The 27,397-nt window shown below is 44.0% G+C and overlaps 1 protein-coding gene across 5 annotated transcripts in view; it reads left to right on the top strand.

The window, feature by feature from the left end:
- Nucleotides 1-27,397, top strand: part of KANK2 (KN motif and ankyrin repeat domains 2) — a 251,838-nt gene that overhangs the window by 190,178 nt on the left and 34,263 nt on the right. For all 5 annotated transcript variants that reach the window (XM_085600645.1, XM_085600644.1, XM_085600647.1 and 2 more), the window contains 2 exons: nucleotides 2,988-3,123; nucleotides 17,419-19,200. In XM_085600645.1, coding sequence (XP_085456771.1) covers nucleotides 3,087-3,123; nucleotides 17,419-19,200 — 1,819 coding nt within the window. In that variant the 5' untranslated portion in view covers nucleotides 2,988-3,086. The remainder of the gene's footprint in view (nucleotides 1-2,987; nucleotides 3,124-17,418; nucleotides 19,201-27,397) is intronic.

Below are 27,397 nucleotides of genomic sequence, written 5' to 3' on the forward strand. Positions count from 1 at the left end.
CCTGGTGCGAGCAGACCAGACCTGGGGGATCTTGGGCATGATGACTGCTAAGCGCAACATAGCTCGTCTATCTGGGGAGTCCACACCAACTCTCAGGGACTGGAAGAGAGAAATGGACTGGCGCATGGTGGCAGAGAAAGTAGTCTATGAGAGTAGAGGATGTCCTTGGAAGTGGGAAAGGGTCTGGGACAAATGAAATGTTTACAAGGGAAGTCCATGTACCGCCCCAACTCTTGTGCCAATGGTGCCCCGGTTTGCGAGGGCAAAGTGCAAATTGGGCCGCAGGTGGAATGAGTACTGAACAGCTCTCTAAGGAGATTGGTCATAAATGTCGTAAATGTAATTGAAATGCCTAGGTTTATGGGTCATGTGTACAAGAATGTGGTGTTATATGATAAACTGCTTTAACATAATAAAAATATGTTAAAAAAAATAGAATATGAATATGTAGTGCAAAGTTAAACAAATCAAAAAATCTCTTAGATATCTGTTGCAAAAAGATATTAGAATTTGTTTAATACAAGTCTTTAACAAAAAAAAAGGCACAGGCGCTTAGAATGCACAGAAACATGCAGAAAGATTATAACATTTTCTATAATTACAGAAGTGCGAAAAATAAACATGTTGCTGTCAGTATCTCATTTCTGCTTGTCACTTTACAGCTAGAAAAACAGAGCAAAAGAAGGAAAAGTCACGCTTTGTTTTGTGCTCCATGACCTGCTCTGCCTTTACTCTCAGCTGCTTGCTCTTGCAACAGACATTGTGAGGTCAGAACTAAACTGTAATCAATTATTACAGTTGAGTTTTGCCTCATTTCTGTACAATAGGTGACTGGGTGCGTCACAAATAGTCTATTGTAAACAAATTGAAGACCGGTTTTGAACAGCGATGGCAGAATTCCATGTATTATATCACCTATAAATGAACAGACATGTTGAAAGATTTAACAGGAGATTGAAGGGACGAACTTGCTCAACCCACCAAGACCAGTATAAAACCCAGGTTAACATATGGCAAACAGTGAGGTAATCTAGAGTTGAGTGGATTATGGAGAAAGACTGACATATCCAAAGGATTAGAGAACGGCCCATCATTGTTTTCCAGCCAAGTGATAGGAATTGAGCTAAATGTAAGCATGTTTCAAACAGCTGCTGATAAAGTATTGATTGTGTGCAGAGCCTCTCTATGGGAATGTCAGAGGGGTGATGAAGGTTCGGATAATGGCCTTGGTGATGAAAATGATTCAGAGTGTAAGGAGGAAAATAAGTACCAGAAATGTGGAGTGAAAGCTAGAAAAAGGGAACTCGAAATGTGTCTCAAGATTGTTTCCAGTGATCTGATTTTGCAATTTTATGTTTTCATACTTTGGAACTTTGTAGTCTAGGTTTTTGTCTGGTGTACTGTCATGGTTGTTTTGTTTACTATATTTGAACACATTCAAAACGGCTGCTCTTTCCATACCCAGTGTGCTGTGCCCAGCCTTCTCTAGAGCGGAAGAGGTGCCCTAGTCACAGAAGACCCTCCTAAAAAAACAAAAGGAACCATGGTTCCTTCAGGATCTTATACCTGCGATGATACTGGTGCCTCGTGCTGGAGGCCGGATGTGGCCCCTAGACCAGTCTTCCCCCATTGGCTGATCCCTCCTCCAGGGCTAACATGGTTGTCCTCACACACCTGGTCATGCAGACTGCAGCGACCGCTCGCCGTGCCATCAAGGAGGCCAAGAACGCACACAAATGACAGGGGCACACTTCTCGATCAGGGTACCCCAGCCACCAAAGTTACGAATGGCAAGTGCGCGTCTACATACTTCCAGGACCAGTGCTTGAAATGGAAAAATAGAAGTACAGGTAACCTGTACCAGCGTACCTGCTTGTTTCTGAGAAGTGCCGACACTCTCCAATTAAAAATATTACGTCACTCTTTAAAAGTGCAGGTACTCTCCCTCTCAAAATAAAAAAGTACCGGACAGTACCGGCCTATCAAAGGCACTGTCCAGGACTTGATTTTGTTGATTTTTATGGGCGGCCACAGTTATAGATGCCTCCAAGCTACATCAGCCCACGGATTTCAGGTTTGACCGCCCTGGAATGCATAGGCACGTCTGGCCCTCGTCTCCCCTGCTGTGCACATCACTTTGCTCCATCACTCGCACCATACATGGGCACATAACTATCATACCTCCGTGCACATGAGCTGTATTATTCTTTTCCGCATGAAATGAGCGAGCCAGAGGAGCGGAACTGAGGCCAGCTCCTTGGGTGGGATTTGGGCGCTCTGTGGGTATCAAGAGGATTTGTAACAAACTGACCAAGGGCACAGGAGTTTTAGGCACTTGTCTGTACACATATGTCATCTGTGAAGAAGGTGGTGGGGCATTGGCAAGGTTCAGGGGCCTAGCTTGTCAGCCACATTGGGGAGGTGGGAGCTTCAGATTTCCCAACAATCTCGCTGCATATCTTGTTAAAATACATTATATGAGAAGTGGTGCATGAGGGGGCTCAAGAGGCAATGGAAAGGGAAAGGAGTGTGGATTGTTAGGGGTACTTAAAAAACAATATTTTGCACACTAATCAACACATTTGAAGGCCTTAAAAACAGGTCGAGTGTGTGTGAGTGTTTTTGTCATTGTGGGCATGTAAAAATCCCAGTTGGAATCCGACAGACAATTCACAGTACCCGACTGAAAGCACTTATACCCAACTATTTACTACAAAATACATTTTTGGAGGGGTTAGCACCCCAAATACCCCCCTCCCCCGAAGCTACGCCTCTGGTATGCTTAGATGTCCATCAAATAGCTGCAACCTATGACAAGAACTTGTCATGCTCTAAACTACCTGTCAAGCTCTAAACCAGAACATCAAGTAAGTATTCTATTTTTATTGATGTTTTTTGAAAAATGTTTTCAAATGTTTGTAACCCCCACCCCTACAAATATATGTTTCCTTGCACCTTTCTTATGATGAGCCTTCCCTTTTTTCCAGTCATTTCTACGGATGCAGAGTCGCAAGGTGGAGTGAAGTCTCTTTTGAAGGCGCTTAGGGGTTCCATGAAAGGGTGAAGAAGGTGACAGAGGTGACAACATGGCGCAGGTGCTACACATGGAACCCGCTTTCCCCGGTACGGCTTGATCTTAAAACACTACCCAAAAATGATTGTGTGTTTGACTGCACCAATATTTTCTGTATTTCAAGTTGACATGTTGTGTCACGTAAACATAAGGATGGCAGCTCAATTTCCTTCACATCAGCGATGGATAATCAGTCTATAGGATTTAGCGGAGGTAAGATGTCCACCAAAAAGTGGTGGATGTACCATTGGCACTAAAAAATAGCAGTAATTGGATCCTCTACCTCTGTAGGTGCCCAACAGAAGCAGCTATTTCTTTCAGTCACACTGCTATACTGGTAATATATGGAATCCCATTAAGGTCGCCTTACTTTTATTTTGGTAAGTAATGAGTCATATTATTGATTAATGAGATGACAAGAACCAACCCTTACAGTACTTCACTGTTACCCATTGCTTTATTTGTGGGTTGGGGTGCAAGCGGCATGCTGTGACACTTGTTTTTGTCATCAGACTTCCAGCATGACAGAGAAAGGATAAGGCAGAGAAAGATGGGAAGAAAGTGACAAATGGAGAAAGGAGGGATGGGGATGAGACAGCAAAAGTGAGATAACAAGCTTTGCAATGCAATAGGTCTCGCATTCACAAGAGTTTGAGCTATTGACATTGTAAATGGCAATGCCTTTTATTTGTGTTGTTTTTAAAACATAAATAAAAGGCATTGTCATTTACAATGCCAATAGCTTAAACTCTTGCTAATGCAAGACCTATTGCATTGCAAATTCGTTCGGCACCCATGCTATAAAAATTTTTAAAAAGCGTTAGGAGAGACCTTGTCCTGTTTGCAACAGCAGGCAGGACAAAGCAATTTGAGAAAATAGCGCTCGGAGGCTGAAATTACAGCCTACCGAGTAGCAACACACGTACCAGGGGGTGTCGCCATGAGAGGTTACATAATGAGATGAGGTGGTACTAAAGCGGCACTGCTAAGCCTATTGACCAATGAACAGCCACAGTTTACAGTGTACAATGACACTAGCCAATGAAAACTATAGTCGGAGAGTGGGAAGAGCTTCAAGTCCCTACCTGAATACAGCATGCCTCCCAGAGCAGCGCATGCGCTAAACAGGCTCGACCTAAAAAACACCTGTGAGACTGCAAATTCCAGTTTACAGTCCTACTGCTAACCTTTCTGACATAAGATCTGAATCATTATCAGGAAATTGCCCTTAACGCCTCAAAGTAGATGTTTGGAGAAAGTCAATTCATTTTGAACTTATTATGTTATCCTCACATTTTTAAGGAACATACTTTGCAGCATAAAATGACCCGTTTCTGTGCCGGCCTCCATCACTTTACAGAAAGATACCGCCATCTCAGGCTACTTGACAGTTGAACACTGCCTTCCCAATGCAGACCCAATCCTACCTCCCTGGGAACTGAACAATTCGGACATTGCTGGAGTATTTGCCTAAATACCAGCCTTCATTTCTAAATTACATGTTTTAAAGACCTATAAAATTGCTTTTGCATATATGGCGCAACAGGACATTGCCTAACATGCGTTGTCAACTTCTGACAATGCCAGGATCACAAGGCAGTGTAATGGAGGACATTTCGTGTCTCTGGACCAATGAACTTCAAAGTGTGTATACATTTCTCACTGACCAAAAAAGGAAAGATCCTCAGAGAAGTTGTGGGACAAGGGATTATGTTGCTTAAAAAATAATATATGACTAAAACTCTCCTGTGATTTTTTTTATTTAGTTTTAAAACAACTCATGACCATAAAACACCTTCGTTCTCCTGAACATAACAAAAATGGACTGTTAATTATGCAAGGGCCAGATTTGAACCTGTGACCCTCACAGTATGTATAGCTGTCTGCGGAAGGTGCATTCACCCACTGAGGTTTCTTAGCAGCTTTTTGAAGACAGCCTTTTTGAGGAATGGACATTGGTCAGGAATTACTGCATGAACCAACGTATTTGCTCTCCATAGAAAAACATGCTCATGTTTGCACCTCTATGTGTGCCTTGCCTAGCGCACAGAAACTGGATCTGCATTGGTCTCTACCATGTACATATTAGTGTTCAGAATGCAGTATATATTTGATTGCAGTCTAAAGCATCAAATGTTTGCCCTTTATATCATCACTTTCTGATGAGAAGTGTTTACGCACCCGCTGTCCCTGACAGCAGTGATCACATACATGGGGTGGATTATGCGGATGAATGAGTGTTTTAAAATAAAAGAAAAACAATGTTCATTTAATCGAAAATAAATATGGAAGGTGTGTTATGTTCAGAGTAATTAGTTAAACGGTTTCCAATTTGCCATTGCCGACGGGAGGGAGGGAGGGAAAGTGGAAGCGCAAGCACGCCATGCGCGTGTTGTGCTGAACGCTCCAGACGTACGCGTGCACATCGCCTGTTCGGGCGCGTGCGTGCACGCCTGTCCGGGCGCATGCACATCTCCTGTACCCCTTCGCTAGCAAAACCAACGACAATAGATCTCGCCAAGGCGAGCAGTGCGTGTGTTGCGTCGCTAGGCGAGACCTAAAGAGGCTAGAAGTACAGGGTGATGGAAGAAAGAGGCATGAGGCTGTTTCAAGTCTAGGTAGCATTGGTATTTGACAACTTCAACATCTAGGTAGCTCCTAAGAAAAGCTTTGCACCTCTGCGCTTACTTTATTTTCATTAATGAAACACCTTGGCGTGAGGGCACTTACCCTGGTGCTGCATATTGCCGACGATCTATGTGGTAAAATTGACCTACAACACAACACTTGCGTTTCTTCAAATGACCTTTTGGTAACATCTTTCATATGGGGAATTGTTAATTACATTTGCACATTACAGATTAATAGCAATTGGGGAATTTGACCTCCATTGTTAGCTGATGGCACTTACATTTCCCGGCTCATCAATCAGCGCATACTGAAAGTTAGTTGAGGCTTCTAGGAGTCCATCTATCACTCTGACGTTCAGAGAATATTGGGATCAGCATCTGCCTGATCATGGCTGTACACCTGGGTGTCCCCAGAGTAGAAGAGCCAGGTCCATGGGAACTTCAACCAAGATGCTAACCTTGAGGTACAGGTCTCGTCCAGCCTTGAGTTGACCCTGCATCTTCTGTTCCCTAACTGCTTGGTTCCATCTCCAATCATCACTCCTCCCAGATCAGTGTTCCGACCCTCCTTTGACGGCAAATCGATCATTACACCAGCCGATCACTGTATTCTTACTTCAGATGGTGGACATGTCCTCCCCGCCTTCTGGCTCCATGCTAGAAGAACCTCCAGAAAACAGTCCTACAGCTATGAATACAGCACATTACAACGTGATGTATTACATCGCGTGCTTTTACAGCGTGGTCGTTACAACCACTGCGTTGTTAGTGCGCGATTCCTTTTTCATCACAAGTCATTACAATGACTTGCAGTAGGGGGCGCGCTGGACTTAGGAATAGTATTATTTACTATTCCTACTCCAGTTTGAGCAACAGTGGGGAAGGTGTTGGAATTCATTTCCAATACCTTAGCGCCCCCTACAGCAAGTTGTTGTAATGACATGCGATGTAAATGCATCGCATACTAACAACGCAGTCGTTGTAACGACCGCGTTATAATCGTACTGCGATGTAATGACAGCGTTGTAAACGCTGTTTCCCTCCAGCCATTGATTGTGATGTATATGGTAAAAGAGCTTCATAAGGATAATGCTGTTTACACACAAGTTTCTAATGCTTAGCATCTTGATTCCAAATGATTGCCACATAGGGTCTACGCATCGTCAGGTACTCTGAAGAGAAGCTGTTGCCATGGCGCCCGCGCCCATTAAGGGCATTGCTATGCGTTGGCTGGTAAAAATAGATTGGCACTACTGGGCCAGCATTGCCATTACCAGGTAATGGTGCCTCTTCTGTTACCAGCTGTTATAAGTGTGAGGCCCCGGAATGAGGAATACCGACTCACCAGCATTACCAGGCTGTTTACTGCATGCGTCTCCATAATTCTGTGCACACTTGTGCTCACATGTTGTACCTGCTAGAAAAGCTGGGGATACTTCCAGATGTGATATTACCAGGTAATGTACTCCTGTCCAGTTTTACACCACCTACTAAACCCTGTAATTGTACGGAGTGGTATTGCAACAGGAAGTACCACTCCACACACCTTGTAATGAGGCCGTAAGGGTTTCCTGATGCAATGAGCTGTCACATGAAACTCAGAACTGTTGTCTACATGCTCTGATCTCTAGGTCACTGCCTTAGCTAACCCAATCTACTGTCATACTCTGCCTTCAAACTGTTTGGATCACAATCCCCCTCCAGTGAAATCTAGACATTTCTTACCTGTCGTTCAGTAAGTACCTGTATGTAATAAAGTACCCCTCAACCTTGCCTTTCAAAACGTGGAGCCCACTTGGTTGCCGAAGTCTATTAAGTGCGGAGTACAGGCCCAGTTCTTTAAAACTCCAACATGTCATTTAGGTCACATACTAGTAAGCCTTCACAATGAACTATCCCAACTTTTTAAAACTCTGAAATAATATTTAAAATGTTTTACAAACAGTGCCATCCTTTTTTAGATTCTTCAAAGCAAATGTTAGCAAACTATCCCAACTTTTTAAATAGTCCTAAACAACTTATTTAACAATTTAAAAAATCTCTTTGAAGGAACGACTTGACCATGCAAAGAACCCAGCTTCTTGACAACTTTGCCCTTTTACACAATTGAGGAGTTGTCAGTGTTGTAAAATTGCTAATGCCTCTCCCCTTTTGAGAGCAGCTAAGAGCTAGGGAGTTCAGCTTTTAATCGAGAGGTTTGTGGTTTAAATGCATTGAGTCAGGGGAAAAGAACCTCCAGCAGGGCACTGAGTGATGATGAGGGTGGGGAAGTTAGGAGGGTTGGGGTGCCAGTTCACTCAGCCTTCTTTAAGAACTTTTTAAAATGGGATCATTAGATTTTGCGTCTGGCATATTTTTTCAGCGGGAGGGATTGGTTTACTTTTCAATTCAAGGAGTTCTGGCAAAGAAGGGGGGAAAGAAAAAAGTAAGCTCTGTAGGTAATAAGCAGCCCAGCAGTAATTCCTGCATCCTGCTTCCATCTTTCACTGGCTAGCAGCCCCAGCTTTGATCTCTGCATTCCCCATTCGAAAGAAAACATGAGAAACATCCCTGGAATGCTCATAAGAGGGCAATCTTACTGGAGGGGTCAGGTGTGTTAAGGGAGTTTATTTTCTGTGATCTGAATGATTCAGGCCTATCCGGTGTCTCGGTGTGTTCCACATGGTATCCTCAACAATGCCTGCCAGGTAGAAAACATCAGCAGTCGGGTGTCCTGTTAGTCAAGAAGAGAGATACATAAATTAAGTTTTACTTTTAATGCAACAAACTAAGAGAAGGAAAGCTTGAATTAATCACATCTCCTGGCGATCACTCAAGGCACATTCCAGTCCATCATTTTTCACCCACCGTGCGACTCTAGACAGAGACCTGCTATATGTAGGAACACTTCAGCCAGAGCTGCCAGGCCTTGCCCCCTCCGGTAGGCAACAAGCAACCCTGCGTTTAAGTCTATTTCGGCCTCATAAGTGAGGTATAGGTGGAGTTCTGTGGTCCAGTGATCGTGCATCCCATGTCTAGGCATACCTGTCACACTTACATCATAGAGATGGAGGGAATGCTTGGCTTAATCTCAGCTACTGGCGATCGCTCTGGCCGCATTCCAGTCCATTGTTTTTCATTCCCTGTGCCACTCTAGACAGAGACACTTGGTCCTACTCCACAGTTCGGCCTGAGTTTCCAGGCCAGGTACTGGGAACACAAGCAACCCCATATTGTAATCAGCCTCAAAGAATAGCACAGGAGCCCCAAAGCACTGAAACTCATGAAGATACACGTGGAACCATCCCATGGGAGTGTATGGCGTATTAAAAATCTTTTAATCACTTACAAAAAATGTGGTTCAGGAAAAAGAGGAAATGCTCCACGGAAATTAAAAGGAAGTTTTTAGGTCAAAAAAAGCAAACTGAAAGTTTTTTTTTGCGTGTTTGTGGTAAAATGTCTACCCATTTTTTGGGTTAGAGCACTACTAATGACAAAACATTTAAACATCAAACTAAAACAAAATCACAATTTTCTTTCCCTCAAGCCTGCACTGCTGTGCTTACCGCTGCTTGTGTCTTTTCCAGTCCCCTGGGTGTGCTGGTGCACTGTGCTCCCTGTCCTGCTGTTGCCGTCCTGGCCTGTGTGGAGCCCAGCGCGGAGACGAACTACATTACCCAGCGGCCCTAGCGGCGGACCCGGAAGCCGCCGATCGCGGTTTCGCGCCTGGAGGCGCTTTAAAAACGAACGCTGACACTGACAGAGCGGGTGATCTTTCCCTCGAGCCTGCACTGCTGTGCTTACCGCTGCTTGTGTCTTTTCCAGTCCCCTGGGTGTGCTGGTGCACTGTGCTCCCTGTCCTGCTGTTGCCGTCCTGGCCTGTGTGGAGCCCAGCGCGGAGACGAACTACATTACCCAGCGGCCCTAGCGGCGGACCCGGAAGCCGCCGATCGCGGTTTCGCGCCTGGAGGCGCTTTAAAAACGAACGCTGACACTGACAGAGCGGGTGATCTTTCCCATGAGCCTGCACTGCTGTGCTTACCGCTGCTTGTGTCTTTTCCAGTCCCCTGGGTGTGCTGGTGCACTGTGCTCCCTGTCCTGCTGTTGCCGTCCTGGCCTGTGTGGAGCCCAGCGCGGAGACGAACTACATTACCCAGCGGCCCTGGCGGCGGACCCGGAAGCCGCCGATCGCGGTTTCGCGCCTGGAGGCGCTTTAAAAACGAACGCTGACACTGACAGAGCGGGTGATCTTTCCCTCGAGCCTGCACTGCTGTGCTTACCGCTGCTTGTGTCTTTTCCAGTCCCCTGGGTGTGCTGGTGCACTGTGCTCCCTGTCTTGCTGTTGCCGTCCTGGCCTGTGTGGAGCCCAGCGCGGAGACGAACTACATTACCCAGCGGCCCTAGCGGCGGACCCGGAAGCCGCCGATCGCGGTTTCGCGCCTGGAGGCGCTTTAAAAACGAACGCTGACACCGCATCGCGGGACCGCGCGCGGGCGGCGCCGGGCTAAGCCCGGGCAAAGGGCGTGCCCTCTGTAGCCCTCAGGAGCCGAAGGAGGCCGGGCCGGGCTCACCCCCTTGACTCTTTGCGGTATTGTTGTGACTTTGCGGTATATCATATTCGTGGTTGTAGTTTTTAAATGTTCATCTTGTGTATTGTATTGTAATTTATATTTTGCGTCTAGGTATTGTTAGATGTGCTTCACTAGGGTTGCGGTCTATTAGCTACGTGATCATGGCCAGCAACAAGGGCACATTAGATGGCTATGTCTGGAAAGTTAATTCCGGGGCAGACAGAGAAACGACCCTTGCCGAACTAAGGGCGAAACGTCGCAGCTCTGTAGAGCATATAAAAAATATGTCCACAACTTCAAATTTACTCGATAATGTTAATTCATCTCATAAAAGCCCCCTCCCCGATCACAAGACTTTATCTTGTTCGGATAACACCGACAAGTCAATACCTCCTGGTAACCCTTCCATGTATGATCTATTGGAAGATTTGTCCTTTACCACCTCACCATGTCCTACAGAGGTAACTTCTCCGCCAGTTGTATCTAACGATTTACAAATAGTGGCATCATCATCTCAAAACACTATTTTCTCAGGGGCACCTAAACGAATAGGTCCATTGCCAAAGAAAAGGAGGAAGCTAGATCCAGTAACCTGCAAAAATAAAGGCAAACACAAACCCAGCCACAAATTGAATCGGGCTCATACTGTCAATAGTCCCATCCACGTTACCATTGATACACCCCTTCCTGGTACCTCGGTATCGTGTTCTGTAAATGATATCACAATAGCAGAACTAATGGGCAACATAGATAAATTGTTCAAAACCCATTTGATACCCATTTTGGATAGTCTAAAAAATATTGAAAAACGGCTGGTGAAAGTAGAATCTATAGTTATTAACAAAGGAGACTCATGTAAGAGTACTGCAAAATTAACAATGCCGTCCTCTACTGTGTCCGTTCCTGCGGTATCACCTCCCATTCTACTTTCACACCAGATAGTTAGCCAGGGTGAGAGTAGTATAAATAACGCTACAAACATCCACGCAGGAAGAACCAGTATTGCCAAGTCAATCCAGCCAAAAAAGGTCATGCCATGCCAAGGAGGAAATATTCTATTACCTGGGGTAGTAAATTCTGACAGCGAGACTCGCCGTTTAGCCCCTATGGCAAAGATGCACGATTCTCCTTCTGTTAATCTCCCACCAGAGGCTGTACCGCTTGTAGTGGTGCTTGCGGGTGTTCCCATTTTGAAGAGCGAGGTTAAAGAGGGATATTCCCAATTAAAAAACAAGGTGATTCACTGGTTGGGACAAAATCGTCCCCTCCCCTCGTACATTAATGGGGAAATCCTACATGTTAGGCGCTTACCATGGTTGGGTAATACACCAAAAAACATAAAAGGAGACATTATCCTGGTTAACTTCAGGGACCCCAGGGCTGTTAATTACATCCTAAACTGGCATACAGATCATGGGAGGTCCGTTATTACTACCTGGGAACTGACTTACTTCTTTCCTAGACCTAGGCCAGTTTCTAGTTTTAATCTTGGGACCTCATTATGTAACCAAATAAATGCCCCAATTTTGACGAGTAATCGCTTTGAGGTGTTAGCCAACCTCGAAGATGTAGATTGACTTAATAACAATCTGGTCACGACAGCGAGCCCCGTTCAACCAATGCTTGATCCATTTCTTTCTAGAAATAAGACAAGAAATCTCCAAAAGGAAGCAATTATAGACATCTGTCCAAAACAAGTTTATGACCTTCCATTGACCACTATTTGTCCCAGTAATGCCCAGGGATCTAAGGGGAGCTTATTGTCCTGGAATATTGCTGGGCTGATTTCCAACCTAGATTCACCAGATTGGCTTAGTTTTGTCAACAATTATGACCTTTGCATATTCCAGGAGACTTGGTCATGTGAACCTTGTTTTGCTCAGGGATATCTTAATTACTCTGTGCCGGCTTCTAAGGGCCTTAGGGGCAGACCTATGGGAGGACTAACAATATGGGTTCGCCAGTGACTAAAGCTGGTTATTAAAGTTATTGATATTAATAACCAAGACATCCAACTAATTAGACTGGAATCAGATAAATTGGGAAGATTGGACATTTATAATGTATATGCCCGGAGTAACAAGGGTAGAAGGTCCGATACTTTAGTCGCTCTAAGTAGTCTACTCGACACCTATTCTTTAAACAATAACATTGTCATCGCGGGTGATTTTAACCGAACTTTTGAACCCCTACTTAATAATGATGACTTATTTGGTGAGGAGGAGGACCACAATGGGGTGTTCCCAAATTAGAGCTTCCACCGGTTTTGTGGTGGACTTCAGATGTTATAGCCCTAAATTCCTTATGTTACGAAAAGGGCTTAAGAGCCCTAAATGGTAGGACTAGCGGCGACAGGAATGGGTCAAATACATTCGACAATGGCCGACATACCACTAGAATTGATTATGTGATATGTAGCCTAAAACTATGGCCCTTGATCTGTGATATGGAGGTTGTAAAGAGGATAGAGAGCGATCATAATCCTTTGTGTACCACTCATAAATGGTGGCTTTATACCTTTTTACCACCTTGTCCTTTCGCGACTGCTCCCCCACGGGTCGTTCCTACAAACGACATGCGGAGGCTAAGATGGGAAAAGGTAGCAACCAACCACCAGGTCCTTGCCGCGATTAATTCACGGGCGGACACTGTAATATCGGATATAAAGAACCTAAATTCACTTGGAAGTGGCTTAGGTGAAGTTGAAGGATTACACAATGCTCTTTTTTATAAGATTAAGGAGTATTTTCTGAAACCTGTTAAAAATAAAAGCAATAGAGCTCTTAAACCTGCCAAATGGTATAATGAACAATGCAGGAAATCAAGATTAGCCCTAGGTGAAGCTATTAAAGGGGGTCAATCCACTCTAATTCAAGCCGCTAGAAAGAACTATAAAACTAGCATATCCAAGGCCAAAAAAGCTTGGGACGAACATCATTGGATCGAGTTATAGGCAGGCAGTGACAGTAGAAACTCTCGGTTATTTTGGCATATTGTCAGATGGGGTAAAGCTGGTTCTCCGGGGTCCCCAAACAACAATGTGCCTGAAGAAGCATGGATAACATTTTTAAAAAACCAGTATGCTGCTCCAAAAAATAACAGCATGGCTCAGGAGCCTAGGGTTGACCTCCCTAAAGTGAATCTTTTTGGCACTGCTGAAATTATGCTGGCCCTGAACACGGTTGCCTGTGGTCGTGCTCCTGGTCTTGATGGTGTGCCAGCTGACTTATTTGTAAATGATAAGGATCGCTGGTGCCAGTATATTCACCTTCTTATTAATGCCATAGCCTTGGGTGCTGCGGCACCAAAATCCTGGCAGGGTGCAGTTATCATTCCTATTTTTAAGAAGGGTGACCGATCCCTACCAGGCAATTACAGGCCAATAAGCCTTATTGATACCATCCAAAAGGTTGTGGGACGTGTGATCGTCAATAGGCTCCTGGAATGGGCGGATGAGACAAATGCTCTCTCACCATTCCAGGCTGGCTTTCGACGGTCCACAAGCACGGTCGACCAGGTATTCCGTTTTACCCTGTTACAATGGAAGACGGTGGTCCTGGGTAAAGGCAGCTTGTATGCAGCCTTTGTAGATCTACGGGCCGCTTTCGACCTTGTCCCTCGCTCTAATCTCTGGACGGTTCTAAATAAGCAGGGTCTCCCCAGCGATCTACTGTCCTTAATAATCAGGCTACATGAATCTAATTATGCCAGAATCCAGTGGGGAGGACTCGGTTTGGTAACCACGGACTTCCCTGTTGAAAGGGGAGTCCGGCAGGGATGTTCGATGGCTCCCGTTCTTTTCACCCTATACATCAATGATGTGGTAGCCCGTATGACCTCTGCACAAGTGGACGCTCCCTTTTTAGCTGGGATAAAAACTCCTATTTTAATGTTTGCTGATGACACGCTCATCCTATCTAAAACCCCGAGTGGTCTGCAGCGCGCCTTATCTATTTTTGACCAATTCTGTGGGGAGTATGGATTAGAAGTTAACACTGCCAAAACAAAGCTTATGATATTTAACCCTCATCGTAGCTTTAAATCAAAAATTATTTTAAATGATCGCCCGCTAGAAGTAGTGAATACTTTTACATACCTGGGTATGCACATTTCTAGCGAGAAGAACTGGCGACATCACGTTGACATTGCTACACTCAGACATAGGCAACTGGCAGGTGCCATTTCCTCAGAGCACAGAAAATCATTGACCAAACCTGTAAAACCTGCTCTACAGGTTTATGAAGCAAAAGCTCTAGGCTCCGCTTTATATGGTGCTGAGCTCTGGGGCTTTGAGAAGGTTGCTGCACTCCAATCTTCAGAAAACAAATTTCTTAGGGCAATAACAGGACTCCCTAAAAGTACTCCATTGGTGCCCCTCAAATATGATTTGGGCAGAAAAGCAATTTCAGACATGGTACAACTGCGCCCGATTTTGTATTGGCGCAGGTTATGGACGACTCCTGTTCTTTCCCATTATGCAGATGGTTTCTTAGACATCATAAGGTCTGATGTTCATCACAAAATAGAATGGTTAAAGGCACTTAGGACATCCCTGTATGAGCTTGGCTTGCGCTCACTCTGGGATGATCCTGCGAGAGTCAGCTTTCCATCCAAAAGCATTCTAAAGAACATTTATTGGGAGCTGGTTGCTCGACGGAATTGGAATAGTATGAGTGTTGGTTCTATGACTTCAGATTTTATAGAGGCAAAGATGTATCCTTGTCTGGAACCATACTGGGATATTATAACAAGGCCCTTAGAAAGAAAGCTTCTTTTTCAACTTAGAGTAGGTGCACTTCCCCTTAAATTTTTGACATCTAAGTGGGAAGGGGGTTCTGGCGATGGATGTCCTGTATGTGGCTCAGGTAAAGAAACCATTGGTCATTTTTTATTTGTTTGCAAGCTTTACGCAGTCCCTAGGCGTAACTGGTTGACCCCGATGTGTAAAAATTTAGGTACAACCAGTGGTACCGTGGCCCTGCGTATTATACGAACTAATACTTTGCCATGGATATCTGTAGCCACTGCAAAATATCTAGGCTGGGCGTGGTCAATCAGACAGAGACTGCTGGTCGTTTGACTATTCTCATGAATCGGGAGAGACTGCTAGTCTTTTGATTATTCTCTCCTATGTTTTATGTCATCTTTTCTGCTATATTTAATTGGTTTTTAAATAATTTTATCATCTAGTTGAGTTTTAAAAACTTTTTATTCACCGACAAAGTTCAACATGCCGCGTTATGCTTATGATAAAAATTTCATGTGTATGCTTCGTATCTGATCTTTTGATCACAGTTTAATACTTTTTTAACTATGTATGTAATTGTCTATGCGAATGTATTTTTTGCTTTTATGAATGATATTCGAATAAAGCATACTTTGACTGACAATTGTACACTGCAAGCAGCCAATATTTCCGCTTTAAAAATCCTATAACCGCAGATCACCTTTAAAAGTAAAAATGGCACAACTTCACCCAACGTTATTAATGCATCAGTGGGGAAAAAATAAAAAACTGTTTTGAAATTTCTTTTTTTTTTTTTTTAATGTCATCTTGCTGTATTTAAAATAAAACTGCTGAAAATTAAAAAGCTTACATGTTGTTTAACTACAATTTAATAGGGCCAAATTGCAGTAATATAAATAGCATTATCTGAGAATATTCTGCAAATGCTACCTAACTAAATAATTGTACTTAATAAATTGAATGCCTTATTTTTGTCACAAACACGACAGGAAAATCCTTTGTATGATATGTCCTTATTTGTTTCTGTGTATGCGCAATTGAATATGAATATATACATAATATGTGTGTGTGTGTATATATTTATATATGTGTATGTGTACTTATGTGTGTCTGGAAAAAAAACTCCGTGTGTGTATGTATATGTGTATGTATATGTGTGCATGTGTATATCTATAAAACCTCAATCAAGTTTAAGATTCTGTTGGAAGTAGTTGGGCAACATAACAAGACACAAAGCTGTTTTGATGCAGTGTCTACACCACAAAACTTAAAACCCGTTGAAATTATTAGCAAACACAACCTTAGCTCCCACCATGCCATGCACTACTAATGACGTCAGATATGACATCACGGAAACCATCACAAATGACATCATGGAATGACATCAGTGCTAAAACCAAATATTACATCGTCATGGATTTCATCACTTAAACTGCTGTGAAGGTATGGAGCTGGGCCCATGTACAGTGGGATGTGGGAGGAGTGCAGTGTCCAGGGTATAATATAAGTGTAGTGCCTGGCCAAATTGCAAACCACGATTTTAGCAGTAAAAGTAGTCCCTGGCTCATGCACGCATTTATCCTCCATGTAGGCATGACCCAAAGGTCAGATCCTGGGCCCAGTGCCTGCAACCAACTGGCAAAACAGTCTCTGCTTCTACCACCCTTTATTTTACTCCGTAGTTGCGCCAAAGGCTAGTCCCCAAAACCACTTGGGAACCCAAATAGGCCCATGTTTGTGCCGAATGGACTATGTGCTGCAGTGTCCTTAAGCAGCTTTACTGGTGATATCCATTATGTAAATGGTGATGTGATATGTGATGTCACCAGTGGTGGTTTGTTATGTTATCTGTGATGTCACGTGTGCTGCTGCGAGCAGTGCATTTGAAGGGCTTCTAGGTTTTGTGTCGTAGATACTGCAACATGACCACTGTGCTGAGTTACGTCCTCCAAATGTTTAGAACACAACCTTAACTTCTGTTATTTTAGTGCAACATACATAAAAATATATATTTTATTTAAAGTGGATTTGTGGGGTAAACCCAGCCTACATAATCAGATCCAGTGTCTAATGCGAAATAAAATTTGGAAAATACATAGTCGTTCAAGTCTAGGACAGAGCTTTCAAATGGGTTAGCTTTCCATAATGTCCCCATGTTTCAGCAGGACTACTATTATAGGTTTTTATTTGATCCCACACCTATGATGAAAATAAATGTCAAGCTTGTGTAAGCGGCTGGTACTTCAACTTTGTTGATTTAAAATTATGAGCAAATATTTTTCATAACTAGAGAGATCTGAGAATAACTTCCGGACCATCCCTTCCATCTAGGCCTTGATGTAGCAGTATGAATTCCAATTGGTTTGAATTGTTTTCTGCTCTCACACTTTGTCATTTTATTGTTGTTGCTCCCTTTAGGGAAATCTAACCCAACATCTCCAACGGTGTTTGGGGGGAAGGACCAGGGAATGCCCTATTCAGTGGAGACCCCCTATGGCTACCGGTTGGACCTCGACTTCCTTAAGTATGTAGATGATATTGAAAAGGGCCACACAATCAAACGGGTGCCAGTTCACCGTAAGCCACGCTTCAGCTCCCTGCCACGCGGCTATACAGGATCATGGTGGACCTCGACTGAGTCGCTATGCTCCAATGCTAGCATGGACAGCCGGCACTCCTCCTTTTCTTACTGTGGCCGCGGATTCTATCCCGCATACGGCATGGAGAACCGTCCACCACTAATAAGTGGCCTCAATGCAAGGGTCGAGAAAACGTTGCTTGATGCCAAGAAGAAGCTTGAGGCGGACCATGTTGATGGGAGTGATGGGGGCAGAGCCAGGTTAGCAAGTTTGGGGAGCTTGCATGGCAGCCGGTCAGGGTCTACCAGTTCACTGGTTGGTGCCGGTCTCAACCAGTCATTCTCCAAGATGTGCTCCCAGAATGGATCACAATCGGGGGCCTCTAGCGTGTATACACCAATGAGCTCTGGCCTGTCCACACCAGTGTCGCCAACCCCAGGGCACCTCCAGTATGTCCGTGAGCAAATGGCCGTAGCACTGAGGAAGCTCAAGCAGCTGGAGGAGCAAGTGAAGATGATTCCAGTGTTGCAGGTGAAGATATCCGTGCTGCAGGAGGAGAAGCGCCAGCTCAGCGTGCAACTAAAGAGCCAGCGGTTCCTCGGCCATCTTGGTTATGGTAAGACCAAGTCCAGAGGTGAGCTGTACATCGACATACCAGAGGAAGAGGCTGACCGGGGTCGCCATGAAGTGGGCTCTCCACCACCACACAGTAGCTCCAGGCAAGATTCAGGATGTGAGACGGCCGAAGGATCTGTGATACAGAGCCCTCAGTCAATTCTGAAGAAAGAGACAAAGTCAGTATGTGTTGGGACTGAGGAACGTGAGATGGGAAGAGGAAGTGAGACTGAGGGGAGAAAAGAAGTAAGGAGTCCAGTAGAGGTGAGGAGCTTGGGAGTTTCTGTGAAGGAACAAGATTTGGGCATATCATCTGTGGCTACCAACGTTGAGGTGGACAAGCAGCGACAGATGATCCAAGCACTGTCGGCCAAGATAGCGGTGCTTGAGAAGCAACTGCGAAAGGCTTTGCATGAGCTCCAGATGGCCCACCAGAAGCTGGACCAGCAGGTGAAGTTGACAGAGGAAAAAGGGCAGGATGCCAAGCCAAAAACAGCCGACGCCACCAGTATGACAAGTGTAACATGGCAGCAAACACTCGCAGAGCATTCCAGAGGAAGAGATGTGAGCTCTCAAGATCGTCAGTGTGTCCAGAGGACTGTAGGGGTACAAGTGTACTCAACTGAGCCGCCTTCGGGTATATTGTGGAAGCACCAGGAGGTTCCCATCAAGGTGGACACAGTCAAAGTGGTGCAGACCCCACGGGAGCCTGAGATTGCTGCCAGCACTGCCACTGGCATGGACATGAAACCACAAAGGGCCCAGAGTTTGGAGACCAAAGAATCATATGTCGGCTTCAAAACGTTCCAGACCAAGGAAGCCGAAGGCCAGGGTGATACAGTCACCTCGCCACACTTTGCTATCTACAGAACTGATGAAGTTATGGAGACGTCCTTCCCCTTACCAGCCAATCACACCAGCAACATCTTCCACACGGTCAAGAAGATCAGCATCACATCGCACCAGGAGTCGGGAGGAGCAGAAAAGGCCTCCGGTGACCAGAAAGGTAAGAGCCATGAGGTCTCAAATGCCTTTTGACTTGTGCATTCTAGCCATTTTCTTCAAAATAAGAGGATTATTCCCCCTTAGCTATGGTTCTCCATCTTGGCAATGTTTATTTAGATTTTAATCTCTAGACTCCTTCCCTTGAACCCGAAGGCTAGGAATCATTCTGTAAATCCAAAACCCAAGAAGGTTTTGTGCCAGGACAAGACAGATGTATTTTACTTATTGTGTATCTTCTGGTAACAATCTTTGTGTTGTTTCACTGTGCTTGCATTGCCTTTCCTCTTTTCCACCACTGGGTGCAGGGGAGTATGGTAAGCATAGGCAGGGTGAGGTGCAACCCCTCTCTTCAGTACCGGGGTGTATCGATGAGTCTGCAAGAAGTCATGGGTAACTTGAGAGCTCGGGGATAAGGACTCAGCCTGAACATGTAACATCTAGACTGCCTGTCCCCGCCTCGGGGTCACTGTTGCACCTCGGGACCTTGTTCTTGTGCAGAATGTGACCCAGCATACAAACACGTCATTGTAGCCTGTATTGGTATTAACTTTTTCTAAATTATTTGGCAGTCCGCTGTTGGCATGTGATTCGGATAGGAAGCAAGCACGCTCCTCTGAAACACAAGGGGAAGAGTCCAGAAATCATGTCTGCGTTTGCCTCGGGGCTTGCATCTTTCATGGCAGATATTACGCGGGCAAAGTAGGCTCCTCACTTTCTAAAGGCAGCAGCTCTGCTCCAGTCACCTCGGTCTCAATTATTGGGTCTCGTCTGTTGGTGAAGAATCTTGTGGACCATGCAAAAACGTGCAGTGGGCTTAAAGCCCGCCCGCTACTTACTATTGGTTGGCTTTGTCCTCATTTGCTTGTTTCTTTGTTGATGGCTTCCCTTCCACTTCTTGTGTTTGTCCCTCCCATTCTTGCTGCATCCTGTAAAACCTACATCCGAGCTGCTCCATCAGACGCGTAGCCATTTATCCAGACTAATAAGCTGCCCCATAAGTGGCACAGCCCCTCCACTGATTGCATTCTATATTAGCGCTCTGTGGTTCGACGTTCGCTGGGTCTTTTGCGGCATGAACCTATTCTAGGTTCACAAACATATCATTATCATAGTGCAACTGCTACGTGATGGAATTCTGCATAAGGGCGCCTGACAGACTTATTTCCCATCTTTGTGAGCATTCGAGGTCAGTCAATCAGAGATAAACATGGCCACGGTCTGCATATGTGCAATGTTTTCCCTAAAAGGCTCTCACATGCCAATAGCAACAAATTCCGGCTGCAAGTAGAGTCAATCGCATGTGAGGTTCCTGGGCACAGAGTTGTCAGTGCCTGCAAACCTTCTTGCTGTTTCATTAATATCCTGTAAGCAGAGAAGGTATGCCAGAAACAGGCATACATTAAGAGACCCATGAGAAGTGGGAATGTTGATGGTGCTAACAAAGGACAACTTCAAGATGGAGTTTTTTTGCAAATAGTTTAAACTTTTCCCTTATGAACATGTAACCATTAAACCAAGAGAAAGATAAAGGCTGGATTGCTTTGTCTCATTTCATTTTATGCAGGGTGGATGCAGTCACAGACATAGTATGCAAAATATCATGTACAGAGTTACATATTGGTGCAGCAGTGCAAATGACTGGCGTCTATACATGGCCCCAATACCTATGTTGTGTCCATTGCAAAATGCTATCTAATGCAGCTACAGGCCTCATCACTGGTATGCTGCACAAGTAGACCAAGTGTAATTAATGCTATTTGAACAGACCCAAAAGTTTATCCATATCGTCTTCGGATTGTATTTACTACTAGCTTTATGTAATAAGGTCTGCCAGCGATGATGCTACTGTTACTGCACCTAAACATGTGCATGCTCTACAGAGAGGATTATGAATGTGGTTCAGGGGGTCTAGTGTCCTCATTTCCAGCTAGTTTTAAACAAAATTGCCCCCACTTCGGTTCCCTGAATACCGCCATCCCATCAGCTTCTGACACTTGGAAAGTTCTCCCCTCAAGCATGATACCTAAGGTGGGCTCTTGCACTTCCACGATATGACTATTGGTCATTTAGCTAGGAGCAAGGCAAGATCAGAACCTTACAGGCCATCTCACTTAACCTGGTTCTTACCATCAACCCCAGCCGATTTCTTCTGGGACTACAAACAATCGTGTTGTCTATCAGGTGTTCGGTGAGACCAGATACATCTGTGCTTTAGGACTACATAGAAGCATGACACCAAAAGATGTATTTGAGGTCAGCGTCCTCAGCCTGATATCTTAAGCATGCATCTGACAACGTATATATCCTATGGAAGTGGCTTGGTGTCTGATGTGTAATGCAGTATGTTGTATTGTATCAACTTAAACCTGGCATTTCTGGAAAACAGTTTTGGGTACCTCACCACAAAATGTCATTCTCCGTCTGTTAGTCCCTCATGTAGGTCTTCTGTCCACTTCACCCTCAGTGTAGTTACGTTTATTTTAGTGATACACAATAATGTCGAGTAGAGTTGCGTTACAGCTGTCCCATCATTACTCCTCATCCGCAATGTTGACAATATTGCATGGGGCCGCTGCAGCCCGTGTTCAGTTTTGCAGATCTGTCGGAATATGGTCGTCGAGCATTGCCCTGCTGGAATGTGAGGACTTAACTACAAGATGGTTGAAGGTTGAAATAAACAACCATCAAGACTTAGCTCTCTGTTGTAGGAGAGCTCACAAAATGTGCCAGATTATAAGGAAGCACTGGTCAATTTGGACAGAACCTACGATTCAAGATGAACTATGTAATGCTCAGTAGGCAGTGGTTAGTGGTTCTTCTGCCCTCAGAAGGTATCTGGGTCCTAGCCATTTTCAGTTATCACAAGCTAATCAAGATAAGAAGGATTGTTTAGCTGAATATCATAGGTGCTTTCTTTGGTTGTAAGCGCTGTAAATCTTGTCTTATAGGTATCCTCACTGGCATTTGTTCTATTGATGTATTTAGGGAGCACAATGTGCAGATAGAAAACAAGCAGTTTGGAACACATGAATGGAATCTGCAGTTGTGATTTTACGCACCCCGTAGCTAAACTTGTACATGATGTGTCAGTCAGTCAGCCCTCTTCATTGGTTGTCTGGCATTGTGAGTGATGGCATTTTGCCTGAACGCATGCATCTGCCTGGAAAGGAGTTCACCTCTGTGGCAGGGTTGGTGCGCCTGTGCGGCAAGACAATCTTTTATTTTTGTGTGCCCTGTTTTTTTGCATTATACCTGTGTATGCAAATAAGGAAAACGATCTCACTCTTACCGTGGCCAGACCTTGGCTTTGCTAAAGCTTATTTTTCTATGAATTGGGCTAGCAGTATTCTTGATCTAAATGCACGCTACTCCATCATACTTGAGCAGGCTGCTTCTTTAAAAGCTCTTATCACAGATCCAAAGCCTTAAGCCAGTCGGTTGTTAACAAAACAACAACTCACAAGACCCCACCTCACCCAAACAATAAAATGCTGCATGTGGAAACCAGATCTGCGTTACAGCATCAACCAGAAAAACTGCAAACTCCCAAAAACTTAGTGACCAACGCCTATCTTGTTCCACTTGAATATCACATATTACACCAAGATAAAGCCCAAGGTCATGGAGGGGGGGGGTCACTCAATGTGACTGCTTTCCTCCCTGGTGGGATGCAAGTATCTAATCAATTATAAACAGCTCTGACCGAAATCCAGTACAGTATGGGTAAATTGCTGTCGTTCTCTATGGAAGAATCATTGTCCTGGAGGCTGGAGTCTGTTGTTGACCTGCTTGCTGATTTTGCTTTTTGTCACTATTTACTGGGAGAATTTAACCTTTGGCTTGAAGACACCAATGAGAAGCTACGAGTTTCTCTGTTTCTTCTCGTCCACACTGAATGAAATTGGTTCTATCAATTATTCTTCTCCTCCACACATGGTAAAGAACATACGTTAGATGCAATTTCAGACATCACCATCCAGAACATCTCTCCTTACACTTGGTCAGATCACTCAGGTCATTTTTTTGCTCTCAACTCCCATCTCCCCATATCCTCTTAAATTCTGTAATGCTCCCATGGGAATATGTTCTTCTAACATTTTTGCTTCAAGGATACCACGAGAATTTACTCTCCCTGTAGAGTTGTTAACCATCGTTTGTGGCACACATAATGAAACTTCCCGGCTATTCTCACATATATAGCCACCATGGTAACATCTGCAACTGTCCCATATAAATATAGGGTGAAATCCTGAGGGCCCCCTTTGTTCAGTTGTCTACCAGAAGAAATGAAACATACCAATTTGAGGCTTGAGTCGCAGTGGAAGAAGCACAGCTTACCCGCCAATAGCGAGGCATATCTAGTCATGATTAGAAAGTATAAAATGGCTACTAAGAAGGAAGCAAAGAAGAACCATTGGGTGATACTTTACCAGATCTTAATGGCAATTTGGGAGGTCTTTAATCTATGTATGCTTTGTTGCTATGCAAGTCTTTAATATAAGCATAATTACGTGAGAATCTTGTCTCTCATAGACAAAATAAAATAACACATGGGATGACAAATGGCATCCCTCTTTGTAGAGTTATGGGTCCCTTCTTCTCGCTGCAGCCTACCTCTCTAAATAAATCTGAAGACTGGTTGCCATCTTTGAAACCAAAGATGTTCCCATTGATCCCACTTCAAGATGGCTTCCTTAGACCGTTTGAGCCTTTTATAACTCCCACAATCTGTTTGGTTTTCATCATGTTGATACAACAAGGTATCGCCTCAGGCCTACTGAAAAAGGATGCATAAGGTTGCTTCTAAAAAATCATACTTAGATCTCATCATCCTGACTAACTAAAACAACTATCTACTTGACAGTCCTAGGTAAAAATCTTTAAAATAATTGTGGTCTCCGGACTACTGAATCACTTGGGTGCTGCCAACTGTCTCTCTAGGCCCAGGCATGTAAGAGAAAGCACCCTCCTAGTATCTGGTACAATGCCCATAGCAAGATGTGTGGACAAAGCAGCAGGCTATCTACTGAGCATTCAGGGCTTGCCTCCCACCTTCAAGGATGTGCACCATCGATGACTGTTGAAGAGGATAGCACTCATTGCCCATGCTGAGGTCATCACATTGAACTGGTTTAAATAATTTCCAAAAGATTAAATCCTTCCAGTTTCACTGGGGCCCTTTCATCCCCAGAAGCCCGGCTACCACTGGACTCACCTCCTCCCCAGTTGTCCTGCCCTTTTTACCATATACCTTGCACCCTTTTTTTAAGCACCTTTTGGGATTCACCAGCCTGCATTTAACCCTACACCAACGCCTCCCAAGTCTACATTAGGTCAACACAACAGAGCAAAACTATAGTCTCTTGTTAGAAGTGTAGTTGTGGATCTGTCCCTGCTTCCTAGATCTCATCTCCACCAAAACAGAGATGAATCCATTTGGAACCAGAGAGTGGGCCACTCTAGCCTCTCCCAATCCTGAATTGCTACTTTCTGGCTGTGCGGTACGGTTTGATTTTTGTTTTTTTTTATTGTAAGTCAGAGGATAGGTTTTTGCTGACCTTTATCAAAACGTCAATAACCATCTACCCCCTTACGTTCATAAATAAAATCAAACTGTATCTCGCAGCAAGAAAGTTTAGAAGTTTAAATCAGCGACTTGATGTCCTTAAGGTAAAACTTCAAATCAGAAGAGGAAAACATTGGCTTGTGTCTCACCAAACCACCTTTAGAAGAGCACCCGAGACTAATCTATTCTATCTGATTAGATGACCTGCGTCGAGTCCTATCGGTGGTGGACATGTTACAAATGTTATGGATGATTATATTAATTCTATGACTGTAAAGATTCATGCCAAAATCATATACGTTTTCTTTTTGACTATCCACTGTATTTTTAGGATTCAGATCATTCCTATACACAAAGAAATTTGCTAGGAAAATATGGGGGAACATTTCGTGTGGCTGTATAAATCACGTAGTGATGTGATCGAAGGAGTCCCATCGCCTTGCATGTACTTCAAGACCATGCAATTTTGGGGGGGAACCTTTGATGAAGATACACTGCTCAGTGATGGTCAGCTTAAGACAGCAGCCAGACATTATTTAGTAGAACAAAAGGCTGTATTAGGATTGTGTTTTTTTAATTGATTTAATGAAAGCTGACAAGATTTTTGGAGTTACATGTAGCAGAATATGAAACATGGAAGGCACTGATGATAATCTGATATAACATAATTTTGAGGCCAGGCCAGTTCCTGCTGCAGACAGCTGTCTGCAGCTTGGATGGGATATCTGATAGGGGACTGCAGTTTTCACTGGAAAAAACTCTTAAAGGTTAGTTCTGCTTCAACGAACACAACGTAAAAACCAAAGAAATACACCAGTTATGCTATAACATACCACAAGACCCACGCCTGCTCAGAACAGCCTTTTGCCAAAGGCACATGGAAAAAAAGACTGACAACGAAGTACAACACATGGCGGGAAACACAAGTTACGAAGCTTTGTTCGCTGTATATCATAAATAAATGGTATTGGTTTTGTGTCTGCAGAACTATAGCTAACCTTCCACTGTGGTTTTTCAAAGATATATGCATTGTTGAGTCGTCTTGCAAGAGCAGAAGGACCTCTCTCACGCAAATGGTACAACCAGTTATCTATTTGCTTCATAGCTTTTTCTGTGGCCACTATCCCTTGTTCCAACTCCCTGCCGAGAGCCTTTATGAAGACTGAAAATCTCATCACGTGTTGCATCTTATTATTTATTAAATGTATTTACAAAATAATTGACGAGGAAGAAAACCAATTTAAAAAAATGTTGTGGCACAAAAGAGTTTCTTCTTCGGTCAGGATCATAATTGTTGTAAACCATTTTTATGTCTCAAATATGATAGCATAATATCCTTCCATTCATTCAGCAGTCAATTGGCAGAGAAAACCTAAAACGTACATAAATCATCATTGAAAGGCTAGCCCATGGACATAGTAAAACCAAATTATCAGGTAGAGGAAAAGGTTGTCACTGTGCCCCAAATCTCCCAATATGTTACAAGAGGCCTTGTAACCTTTATGCTAAAAATGTGGTGTTGTTTCCTAATGTATTAGCGTGAATTGTGTCTTAATAAAAACGTCCATAGCCTAATATGGATCCTGAATTCGACTGGCAGTATTAAGCCCACGTGAACTAACACAATGTATTCAAAAAGTCACATTACCTTACAAAAGCATTGTGTTGGCTAGAGCGCCCCCAGCGGCCTGCTAGAAATAACGCACTATCTAATTACCTATCCTCCTAAAATCATGAATTTAGTACTGAAGAAGTTGAAGACCAAACAACTTGGCAAAGCTGAAAGCATTAGCTAAAATTATGTGAAAAGAGGAAGGCTGACACGAAATGATGCCAGATAATTTCTTGGAATGTGGCTGCTTCCTGGTGCTCCTTCAGTGCTAGCAGGTTTTTAGGTCTCGCCTGGCGTTAGTAGCGCACATGCGCTGCTCTCGCCATGCGAGAGATTCTTGTAATCGATACGATTCCAGAAGCTCGCTTTCTGCTCCGCCCGTGTTTTGCATTGGTGCGGGTCATTTTGCGTCACCAATTATGCAGAACTGGGTGTTATGATTGTCCAGGAGGCTTTTTAGTCCCTCCTGGTTACCACCCTGCCCGCTTTTGGCCCCACCCACCGGGATTGCACCTTTTCCTGGCGGCAGGAGACAGTGTCTCCTAATTAGCCGCTAAGCACTTTTTTCTTTTCTTACTGAGCTACTCTATCACCACTTCTATCGTTCTTCCGTTTCTTCTTGCTTCTTCTCACTAGCGTCAACCTTTCTCCTTCGTGTTCTTTTTCTCTGCCTTTAACCATCTTAATTTCGCCTTACACTCCTCCTTCTTTATAGCATACGTTGTATTTATTGGTTTTCTTTTCCCATCTCTCGTATTCTTATCGTCTCTCGTCCTGTTTCTTTTAACCTTCCTTTCTAACACGCCTTCTAAACTCCCTGTCCCCTTTCGCCCCTTTTCCTTCTTACTGTCGTGTTTTATTGTTTGTTTTTTTGTGTGCTTTTTTTGCCGCACTCACACTCTTTTTCCTCTAACTCATGCCGGAATCTCCTCTTGCTTGACCTGACTCATTCTCATTTTTTGTCCCTCCTACTACGTTTTTTCTCACAACGTATTTTTTTCTTTTGTCCTCTTTTCTTTT

The sequence above is a fragment of the Triturus cristatus genome, chromosome 4_2, assembly GCF_964204655.1.
Source record: "Triturus cristatus chromosome 4_2, aTriCri1.1, whole genome shotgun sequence".
Lineage (NCBI taxonomy): Eukaryota > Metazoa > Chordata > Amphibia > Caudata > Salamandridae > Triturus > Triturus cristatus.